The sequence below is a fragment of the Anopheles coluzzii genome, chromosome 2 (assembly GCF_943734685.1).
Source record: "Anopheles coluzzii chromosome 2, AcolN3, whole genome shotgun sequence".
Taxonomy (NCBI): domain Eukaryota; kingdom Metazoa; phylum Arthropoda; class Insecta; order Diptera; family Culicidae; genus Anopheles; species Anopheles coluzzii.
In genome coordinates this window covers 101,449,703-101,460,984 of record NC_064670.1, presented here as the reverse complement: position 1 = coordinate 101,460,984, position 11,282 = coordinate 101,449,703, and the positions used below count along the sequence as shown (strand labels likewise).

General features: G+C 47.2%; 1 protein-coding gene across 1 annotated transcript; it reads left to right on the top strand.

Moving 5' to 3' along the window:
• Positions 1-1,728: 1,728 nt before the first annotated feature.
• LOC120954031 (protein lethal(3)malignant blood neoplasm 1) lies at positions 1,729-7,679 on the top strand. The gene is made up of 4 exons (XM_040374580.2): positions 1,729-2,084; positions 5,903-6,023; positions 6,121-6,795; positions 6,951-7,679. The coding sequence occupies exons 1-4, from the start codon at positions 2,067-2,069 to the stop codon at positions 7,343-7,345; spliced, it is 1,209 nt and encodes a 402-aa protein (XP_040230514.2). The 5' UTR covers positions 1,729-2,066; the 3' UTR covers positions 7,346-7,679.
• Positions 7,680-11,282: the final 3,603 nt, after the last annotated feature.

Here is an 11,282-nt window from a genome sequence, read left to right as displayed (position 1 = left end):
TTTATCAACGCAGGCCGTGTTTTCTTTGCATAAGCTGTCTTCGATGCAATTTATCGTGAAGAATATGCACAAACCCCACCCAGCGCACCAGCGAGACTGGTTTATTTTCTGGTCCGTTTCGGAATGCATCTTGCAAACATGATTTGCGTATCAAAATAGGTAACTAAAACCGACACCACACGCCTGTCACGCCATAAAACGGCACAGGTTTTGGCCCCAAAATTCTGCCAACCAGAGGGCAATAAATGTGCCGTTTGATGGCTCAACTTGTTTCATCGATCGCACAGCTTAACGATGCACCAACGCTTGGTGGGTATGCTGATACGTTTTGTTCAATAATTCAAAGCGGGTTTTATTAGCAAATAATGTGTCAGCAAAGAAAAAAAGAACTTCACAAAACAACATTCTACTTTCCGATTAACAAAACGATTCAGACACAAATGATCGATCTACACCTGCGTAGTGCGCTCTTCCTTCCGTATCTCAACTACCGGGTTCAACCCCCGTGGTCCCCGTATGTCAAGTGTCAAGAGTAGCTGCATTTCTACCACATTTGGCAACACGTTTCGCGTTGTTGCGTTTTGATTCACACTCTACCGCGTAAAAGATAAGCCTAAGCGGAGCTATGCTGCGTCCCGGTAACGCGTGTCTTTCCCGTACTTCTCGCCAAAAATGTGCGGCAAAAGATCGAAATAGCTGTCGCAAGACCTTACCATCGCCGGTCGGCAAGGTATCGAATCCGAGAAAGGAAACCTTTCGAGCCTAACGGATTTCAACGCAGCGTGTGAGCGCAACATCGCGTTGAACAACAATCGAAGCATATCGCTGGAAGGATGGGATGAAGAGCTAGAGGTGTTTTCCCTGCGGCTTCTCCGATAACAATTAATCACCGTTGCGTGGCTGTGAAATCTGACCCGCGGAGGTGAAGAATGCATGCAACAGAACAACACTTCCGAAATCCGAAGCTACCGGACTGGCGTCCAGTCCGGCGCGCGCTGCTTTACGATGAATTGTGCGCCATTTGTCACGATTGCACCTCGGAACAATGTGTGCAAAAGGTGCATTTTAACACCTCGCGCCGATACGCATCTAGGAAGCGCCGATGGCAAACAGGTGGAAAGTTATTGCTGAGAATACTTTTAATCGGTTTCATCACGTTCGTGTACAGTTTATCACATTTGCATCTGTGCCATGTAATGGTAGCATATGCAATCAGAAGATGTGTGTGTGTATTAGTAAAAACATGCATGGTTTACTTCTTAAAACTAAAATGTGTTACAAACAATGTTCTTTTCAATAAAATGTACAAATATTTTGAATAATTCAATGTGGCACAGAAATTGCAGGAATAAATAAAATTGATTTTTCTTCAAAAACTTAGTTAATCAATCTCAACTAGAAATCCATCTCATCTGATACCTCTTCTTATACCAATCATATCTATTACGCTCATCTTCATCATCGAAAGATCCCTTCCTGATCGGTCCGCTGCATAAGCACCCCTCTCTAAAGCTCATTACTTCTTGTCGTCACCGACACCGACGTCATCAAACTATGCAAAAACGACCACATCACAAACACCCGTACACAATACTATCAAGCAGTGGTCGGAAAAGTGGGCGCAAGCGGAGAGGGATTGCGGTAAAGATGCGCCACAGGCTCCACCGCTCCACGCACTCGGTGGGGTCGTCGCTTTTCATCGCCGTTAGCGAGCCCGAATCGAAGTTGTCGAGAACTGCCGAACATTGCAACCCAACCAAAACGTTCTGGACCGTCGCCCGGGTAACAGGTCACAGGTGTTTGCGGGTATCGTACACTATTCCGCAAACTCTAGGCTAGTGGATGGTGTGAAGAGGTCAGCCTAGTAGTGCTTGTGGATGGATGTGCTGAAACTGTGTGTGAGTCAACAGAATTGGAAACAAGTTATGCTAGTGCTGTGATACATGATTATGAACAGTGTTTAAGTGGACTGGTGGCTAAGTAAAAGCGAATAGTCTTTGAGCTAGAAAGAGTTACTAGTGCTGTAAGGATAGTGAAAACGAAAGTGATATTATTCCTGCTTCATAATGGAGACTAAGGTTTTGGTAAGAAATTTTTCGGTGTTTTTTTTTTGTTATTTTCAAAAATATCCTACTATTCCTAAAAACCACAAACAAAAATCCACCTGTTGATCAATATTTATCTTCTCACAAGATGTGTGTGATTTATGTAAATGAAAGGCGTTATTAAATCATTCATATGAGACCTCTTAAGTTCATCGCATTCACACGTGGCCAATTAAGGGAGCCACATACATAATTTTTACGATCATAATTCTCGACTCTTTCCTTGGTTTTGGTGTTGTTGTTTTTTCCAAACACTCCTAAAACCATCAATTGCTGTTTATTAATACAACCAGCACCCAGCCCATCGCCAGTCTGCTCCTCAGTGCTCATAAAACGAACGTGCGCGCCCACGATCATTTGATCCCCAATACTGTGCGGCTCTCGAACGTGTCAACGGTTCATTTGGACAGTTCCTCAGTGCCGCAGTGGCAGATGGTAGTAAACAAATTTACATAAACTACAATTTGCACCTGTAAATAGCATTATTCTTCATCTTGGGGCGCTTGGGGCTCGGTGGCATGCTCTTGACAAGCAGTACATGATGGGATTATACCCATTCGTCAACCGTATGCCATCAGGGTGCAATGAAAACGAAACCCTCCCTTCTTGTTGAGGTATGGAATTCCATATCTATGCCAAGAGAGGAATCAAGGCAGATCCGGGTGCGAATAGACAGCATGTTTCGCCACACAAATAGATAAATCAAATAGGAAGATGTCTGCTGGAATCTGCAAAAAAGTACGGAAATTAAATTACTTATTTTGAAGTTGTTTTATTCCTTATTTGGAACCATTTTTAGTTAGTTTATTGAAAATTCCCGTTACTTTCGAATTAAAAGTCTACAACTGAGGTCTCTGAAAAGGCTAGCAGAATCTCAAACTGTGCCAGCCGGACACGCTAGGAAGCAGGGATAGCAAGAATTGAGCAAATATTTGACAAACAACGGTTTGCCGGGTGACTTCTGCGATTGCATCATACGGCAATTTTAATGATTTTTTTTTCTCTCGTCAGTACCTCCCATCAATGCGTGTTATTTGCGTGTTGGTTTGCGAAAACACAAATTTGCAAGCAGCACGGTAGGCAACGCGGCCAAGACAAGCAATGGGATTTGCATGATATTATTACCAATGGTGAAATATGTTCCCAAAATATGACCAGTTTTACACGAACTTCATGACTTCATGTTCTCTACTCGATAGTATATTTAAGAGCAAATCAAAACAGTAAATACATTAGAAATGCATCTGCAAGTACATCCAACAGCGCTGGAAAGCAAACTAGAGCACCCGGAGTGTGTTTGATCAAGCAATTGGCGCACAAACGCCATGTGCGCTACATCATTTTCACGAGCATCACTTCACACCCAAACGCCTCGGCATCATTGCCAGTGTGGCGGTTACCGCGGCTCTGTCTGACCTTAAACGATCTTTATCGATCGATAACAATGCGAATGCGATAGTGACATTGTTGCAACAATGCCCGTTTGCAGTGAGGTTCCGTGACATCTGTCGCGTCGTAAAAGGACCCGCGGATGAAGCCATCGCTAATCCGCATTCGGTTGTGCCTTTGCCTTCCCGAAACAGCGACAAAAACGCAAACCCCCTTCGAGATGTGAAATGTCATCTTCGCTCCAGGCTCACGAAATGTGCAACCAGCCGCGGTGTGCAACGATACGCGTCGACCTAGCGCACCGTTCCATTCATCAGTTCGCGGCAGATCATATCACCGATCGAAACGATCGATCGTCTTTTCCCGCTCCCCTCCCGGTCTCCCGGGGATCGACGCTCAAGATCGTGTTTAGCATATGCACATAAATATCAGCACCCTCAAACCTGCTCCCCGGGTGTGGAAAGTGGAAGGAAGATGCACACGTTCAAACAACGATAAGTACACACAATGATACCGCGAGCGTGCGCTACGCGGCACTTACTACCACGGGGGGAAAGAGATAGGGGAACAAACCTCTAATCCCCAGAGACGACCATTCCAGTCTATATCGCGCCGGCTTGTGGTCGTCATCAGCATGTTCTTTTCCCTTTCGTTGGAGGAGAGATGAAGAGACACGATCCGATCGCGTCCATCATCGACACCTTCAGCGGCGCGCGCAGCCCTCTCTCGGGGATGCAGCAGCAGCAGCAGTGACATCGGCGTTGCGCGCGCGGCGTCTCGTTAGAGTTAATTATTCACAAACAGCAACTACTGGACCGAGCCCCGTTCAAGGGTGAGGCTACATACGCTGGATGTGTTGGCTGGCTCTGGGTTAGGGCGCGAGTGTGTACAACAGAACACAGTCCAAGAGGAGATCGTGATTTCTTTACATGCCGGAGATCAAGAACGAAGATGTACGATCGCGAATGAAGATGCTTGTACAAATAGATTTCGTGTCGTTTCCAGCTCCAAACCAGGGACTGTATGTGCATATATATAGTAATTGCATTCATAATTTTAATATGTTTGTTTGCCTCTTATTATCCGCCTTTTTCGTTAATGTACTGAAAACTTAAACACTCGTCAAATTCAAAAACTCATTCACCTGTAGCGAGAGTTCGAATCCAGAAAAGATTCGATTCAACGTCCCCTTGTATGTGGAGCCGCACACTTATCCACAGCACCATCAGAACATTCTGAAATATCGACGCAATTAAACAAACAAACATGAATTAAAATTGGCCGTACTCAACAGTTCCCTGTAATCTAATATGTCAGAGATCAATCTTCGTTTCTCTGCTTCTAACAACTCCGATCTAATCATCATCACCTACCAAATTATGTGATAGGATTAAATTTAAATCAATAAACCATTTCGTCGATTTAATAGCTCACACGATAACGGTAGCGTTGGCGATCTATCGACATCAAAGTTCATCACTTGCCCCATAATCCTCTAAGCTCTATTAACGCAGCCATCCCCATTACCGCCCGTAATGGGTTAACATGAAATTGGCCAACTACCGAAAGATTTATGTGCCATACATATTCAACACCGACCGACCGAAGATGATTGCCACGCTTTGCACCCCGTTCTGCCGCTGCGTGACTCACTGCCCTGCCACGGTACGGCACCTGTGCGCATACATTCTCGCTTATGTCATTCGCCAGTTCGATTGGATTCCGGTACTATCAGCACGCATGCGGGGAAGGCCCGGCCCGGGAGTTCAGGGTGAGATCTTTATGAACTTTTCAACCCACGTCCGAAAAACCGCTTCCTCGCATCGCCGCCGCTGCTGCGGTGTGTCTCACGGCTATAAATCGAACAACGTTTTATTGACAGCGACCACCCCGGCGGGTCAACCTTAACCCGATCGATGGTCGTTTGGAAGATAATTTTATCAAAAAACGCATGGAAAGATTCACTAATAAAGTTGGAGAGTTTTCGGGCTAGAGAATTGATGCAAACTGCAACAAACTGAGATGAAGATGTTTTGCATCACTGCCCGTGGATCGCCCGAATCAAATGGGCAAGATCACATTAACTTTTGCACTTTTTAGTCAACCGACCGGTAAGGCTATCGGAATGTTTGGGAACGAGCGAATTGAGTCGCATGCGAACGAAAACGAAATGATGAGTTGTTTAGTTTTCCGTATGGTAAAGACCACATTTTGGCAAACAAATCATCTAGCCTAGCCGGACTGCGCGTTGTGGTCAGCGATAATGGTGATAGCCTCACTTTCCTGTTGCCGTAGATGGTGCGGACAACACCAGGCCATGAAGAGGATACAATAACGCATCTTCGTACGAGTTAAGCCCATTATTACCAACGCTAGCCTAACCTGTCTATCAACGCGTTTTATTTCAGATAATCATCCTGCTGCTCTTAACGATGGTGCGTGCCGCGTCCAAATACTACGACGGTCCGATACGCCCGTACGAGTTCGGCTTCAACATCGAAGGACATCAGCACAGGAAGGAATCTAAAGGTTTGCTGCGGATTGCCATCCCCAATTGCTGATTGCTGATCTACCGCATTGTCTTGACCGCCATTCTCCTTCCCCACCATACTATTTTGTTTTGCAGATAAAAACGGAATCATTATGGGCGAGTTCGGGTTCATTACGGCCGATAATGTCTACCACGTCACGGTGTACGCGACCGATGCGGACGGCAACTTTAAAATTGTCAGCATGAAGAACTATAAACTCGGACCAACCACACTGCCTCCTCCTCCTCCTCCACCACCATCGCCACCACCACCCACCACCACTACACCCGCTCCAACGACTACCTCAACCACACCGCAACCGTTCCGCATAATCACCACCGCCAAACCGATCGTCCCGCTGACCACGCCGAAACCCTCCAGCGTGGCCACCTGCTCGGGATGCAAAATCCCAGAACCACCGGTACCGTCCACGCAGCCCCCGCTGCCCGAAACGAGCACCCTGTACGTGCCACCGTTTAAAATCGTCAACAAGAACGACCTTGAACCGGTGGGCGGAGGTAAAGCAACGCCCGGCTCAATGGTGACCACAACGGCCGGGTCGGTCAGCGGGCCGGCCGAGCCACCGCCCGATGTGCCCCAGAAGCTGGTCGAATCGAAGGGATCGAAGGAAGGGTCGGAGCGTCAGCAGCAGGGTGGAGGGTCGGGCACGAGCTCAGCTGCAAACGTAACTGCTGGGGAGCGGAGCGAACAGAGGAAAGAGCCGAACAGATCGAAGGGGCAAACGAGCGGCGAACGAAAAGCGCCGAAAGGTATGCAATGTGCAGCACATCATTTAAAATCGAGGAAGCTTTATCGACCCAGTCGACATACGCTTGGGAACTTGCCGTTTGAAGCACTCACAGACACTTTTAATGACATTTAAACACACTTTTTCACATTATTCTCGTTTTTGTACTCATTTTAGAAGATCAACCTCAATCACAGTCCCGCTCAGAGGCACCGAAAAAGGACGGCCGTGGGTCCACCGGCACCGATAAGGACGATCCGATGAAGCTGATCGAGATACACACTGCCAACATGATCCAGCACATCCTGAACGGGCTGCTGTACCGGTTCAACTACACCGCCGGCTACCACGGCCACCACGAGCAGGGCGACCGGCAGGGCAATAAGGAGGGCGGCTACTATTCCATCGGGCGGGACGGCATCCGGCGCGGCGTTAGCTATAAGGCGAACGAGTTTGGCTACCAGCCGCACATCAAGTTCGAAAAGGTCAGCCCGGAGGAGACGCCCCGCGAGGAGACGGAAAAGCAGGCGGGGTTGAAAGGGTTCGACTTTAAGTGGTTTTACGGTTCGTAATGGGATGCTGCATCCAGATTCCTTTTTGTATTGTAACTACTAAAAATACTCAACTCGATCTTGTGTGACGGGAAAAGGAATGTTATAACACTGCCTCCCTCCCATTTGTAACAGTCCTCTGCCACAGGTGATTGTATCCTTGTTGAAAGTAAAGTAAGAGTGGCTAGCAAATGTAAATGTAAAACCAGGATAAACGCAGGGAGCGAAACACTGAGGATGAAGCATTCAAAAGCGAAAAGAAAGGAATGTAAGACAAAACACGCGCTCTGTTTCATATGTTAAACGCTGCGATATGCTAATAAAAGTGATAGGAAGGTAAGCCTTCAGTAACAAACGGGTTGGTGTGCTTTCGTCCAAGGTTTCGTCCGAAAATACATTCCAAAAAACCAGCCCCAAGTCAGTTTGTTTGCTGAATTGCGACTACTTTTACCGATTGCAACATAGCTTTACTTTCAAGGTGATAATTTTGAAACTTACTACATACTAATCACTCAAAGTCAATCTGTCACTCAGAACCTTGCTTCGCTTTGCTTTGCACTCAGAACACAAATTCCCAAAGATGCATTTGTGCATCATTCCCGTTTCCCAGCTACAATCGACACCATATTTGGCCGACTGTTGATTGGTTTGTTAGTCATCGCCCGCACAAATGCTCATCGCCACAAAAGACACAAAACGAAAGCAAACACTGCGTTCGTTGCTCTCGTCCAACGGGAGAACCGATAATTAGTATCCAAGAATGGAACCAGCCCACTAATACGACTCACATTCTGCACGTTCATTGACCATGACAGTGACACTGCGGCAAGGTAACCGTAAAAGGAGACGCCCACGCCGGTTTGTCTTTCGCTTCCCGAAAGAAAAAAAAAACACCAAAAACAAAACCGTTTAAGAGGACAGGAGGTAGTTCGCGGCACAATGGACACAATGTAACCAGATGAACTGTTCCAAACGGAATTATTCCGACGCCATTGCCGAAACTGATGTCCCCAAAAACCAGCCAGCGGAATGGATACTGACCGGATAAGATAAAGCTGACAGTTTTGTTGAACTTTATCCCATATTCCGACTTTTCGTCGGGCGACGGGGTAAATTTCTGCAACTGTTCTGAAAGCGGGAACATTCAGCGGAGTTACGTCAGCCGTAACAAATCGGATCAATAATCGGCCAAGCCAGGACATGGGCCAAGCTTCCGCGAGCTCAAGAGCTGTCGTGTGAAGGAACAAATGGCGCAGTTCTATGACTCTGTGCAACCCCTTTGGGGCGATCAAAGCTCAAACTGTCAGCGGCATGAAATTGTAGCGCCCGCACTCTCCTGCTGCAGGGTCAACTGAGCGTGGGCAGTGAGCGCTGGCTGGAGGAGGTAGTTAGTGTTGTACACATGCGTAGGATTTGTGGTTCAAACTGTGTATGTGTGTGTGTGTGTACGGAAACATTCCACCGAACCGAAAGGGGGTCCGTCAGCATCCAGTGCCTTCGGAGGTGTCAGTCGCCCCAAAAGAATGGATTCAATCGCGATTGGAACTTGTCGGGACAGGCAGATATGGACAACGGCCCGGTAAAGTGGTCCCAGGAGACACACACCGGAGCTAGCAAGAATTGGCTGGTAGTAGAAGCGTTACAAATGGTTTGGCTTTTGCCCTGTAAGTGTCATATCGAGGCTTGTACTGAAACACCACCCACATTGTGGGGGGTAATTTTTCTCCCCAGTTGACCAGACAGTTGTTCCCGTCCCGGATCTTGCCGAGCAGCGCATAAATCGAGCAAGTTCTGCTGCAAGATTAATAGCTCTAGTTCCGTCTAGTGTTGCTGATAACCCTTGCTTCTTTTATGTATAAATGTGTAAACTATTTGCCTGTGCTTTTTTGCATAAAATTGCACGCTCCACACCATAGCGCAAATTGTCCTCCATTTATTATAAACCACCACAAATTTAGGTCATTTACGCACGCCGTAGCTTCCTGTAAAGGTGCAGAGACGCCTTTCACAGCGCGCCTTTGAACCCTGTCCCTGTTACACGATTGCCAGCTGGAAGTATTGCCTCGTTTTGCGCTCAAGTCGGTAGCCGGTAATGTCTCACTCATGCGCCGATAGCAACGGATTGGCGAACCCGAGGTACGCACTCATCATACTTGAGGCCATTCTCAGCAAACGGTAAATCACCATGTTCAGTGGTACTTCAGCGCTGTTTGTTCTGCCGTTGAAAGTGCTTCCTTCTTCTGCGTAACGAGAGCAGTAGTGCATTGCACAAGTTGGAGATCGTTCTAAATAGATGGCGTGAGAAATTTTTAACAATTATTTACTTTTACCCAACGGAAGCTGACAGAAGGATGTAGAACAAGCGCAGAATAAACTGCAACGATCATCGATTAGCATTGAAGTTGCACGCGCATGAGGTCACCGAGCTCGCGCTCGATCGTACGCGGCTGAACCCCGTCCGGCGTTCGTCATCACCACGTGCCTCGGAGATCAATTTTTTACTCACTCCCTTTTGGTGCTTCGCAATCGATATGTTGGTCGTTCGCGCTCCCCCTTTTTTTTCAATTCACCAATAATTACCGTCCAAAGAGCGGGGGGTGACAAGGGTTTCGTTTTTTTTCTTTCATTAATTTGTTGACAGGCGGGATGTCGGGGAGGGCATGTCGGGTTGCGCCTGCATATGAAATATGCATCGAGCGTTTAATATCATGGCCAAGGCTAAGCCCGTTCAGCACCATCGAACAAACGACCCCAAACGACAGTCCAATAGGCGCGTGGTGGTGAGGCGCGGGAAGCATAGGTGGTCGGCGCTGAATGCTTCCGCTTATGTAACACGAGCAGCGGAACTATCGCAAGAAAACGGTGGCCGTGTGTGCTGTTGTTGCTGTTGCGAGCGCGCGCGTCCGCGCGTGCATAACATCCGATGTCACTGTTGGGCGTTGGAAGTGTTTGCTGCCGCGGGAAGCCGCTCAATTAACACGATCGTTTACTCGAACCAGTCGTCCGAATCATTGATTTAAACCCGAATAAAAAACACAATAAAAGTTTGAAGAATTGTACACAAATTGTTCGTCACAAATCCTGCCCCCCAAACTGATCGATGTATGTCACGCGCTCCTTAAAAGTCCCACCTTCACTACCACTAACACTTTCGCCTTTTGGGAAGCGTTCCACTCGGCCAGTGCTCTTCCACACTCTTCCGGCTCGTCAACGGCGTTCGCCGATACTCTTCGATCACGTTTTCTGCTTACTTTATCGCCTGTACGTGCCTGGCAAAAGGGTTCCGGAAAGGATCATTGTCAACGGCTGCTTGTTGCTGCTGTCCCATTACCAGCCACAAATGCAAAAATCCAGCGAAAGTACTAATTCGCACACAACCGGCCACCTGATGCGACTGTTAATCGGATTGAGCTGCCCGGAATGTTGGGTGAGCACTTTCGACCGTTACAACCAGTACCGTTGCTGCACTGGGTTAAAAGCAGTGATAGGCAATCCTGAAGAGTAAGCTGAAGCTTTTCAATTTTAAAAAAGAACTCCTCATATCCAGTCGATCAACTTCAATGATGTCATACGCGAATGGAATGTGTTCCATCCATTCGGAAGGTCACTTATTATTGTGGGCTTTAATTTACGTGAGCCGATTGCAAACACTTCAAACCGATTCTATTATTCTAACCACTCTGCTCGAAAACAAATTAAACCAATTGCTCCATTCCGATTGCTTTATTAGGCATTCTTCAAACAGGGAAGACACTGCATCTTAGAACGCCAACGGTATAGCATTGCATGCAAATTAGAACCTCGTACGTCCTCTGCAAAGCTCTTATTCTTGCCATGCCGCTCTGACAAGGCGTGCAATTCGTGAAGGTCGTTACAAACCTATTCCACCACTCGGAATACACCATCAACAAAGCTGCCCAACTTCCCGAAATGGTTCCTCTGTCCCGCTGTGGTTATA

Coding starts and splice junctions, on each gene's coding strand:
- LOC120954031 (XM_040374580.2), top strand. Junction 6,024..6,120: donor GCACAGGAAGGAATCTAAAG/GTTTGCTGCGGA, acceptor TTTGTTTTGCAG/ATAAAAACGGAATCATTATG. Junction 6,796..6,950: donor CGAACGAAAAGCGCCGAAAG/GTATGCAATGTG, acceptor TACTCATTTTAG/AAGATCAACCTCAATCACAG.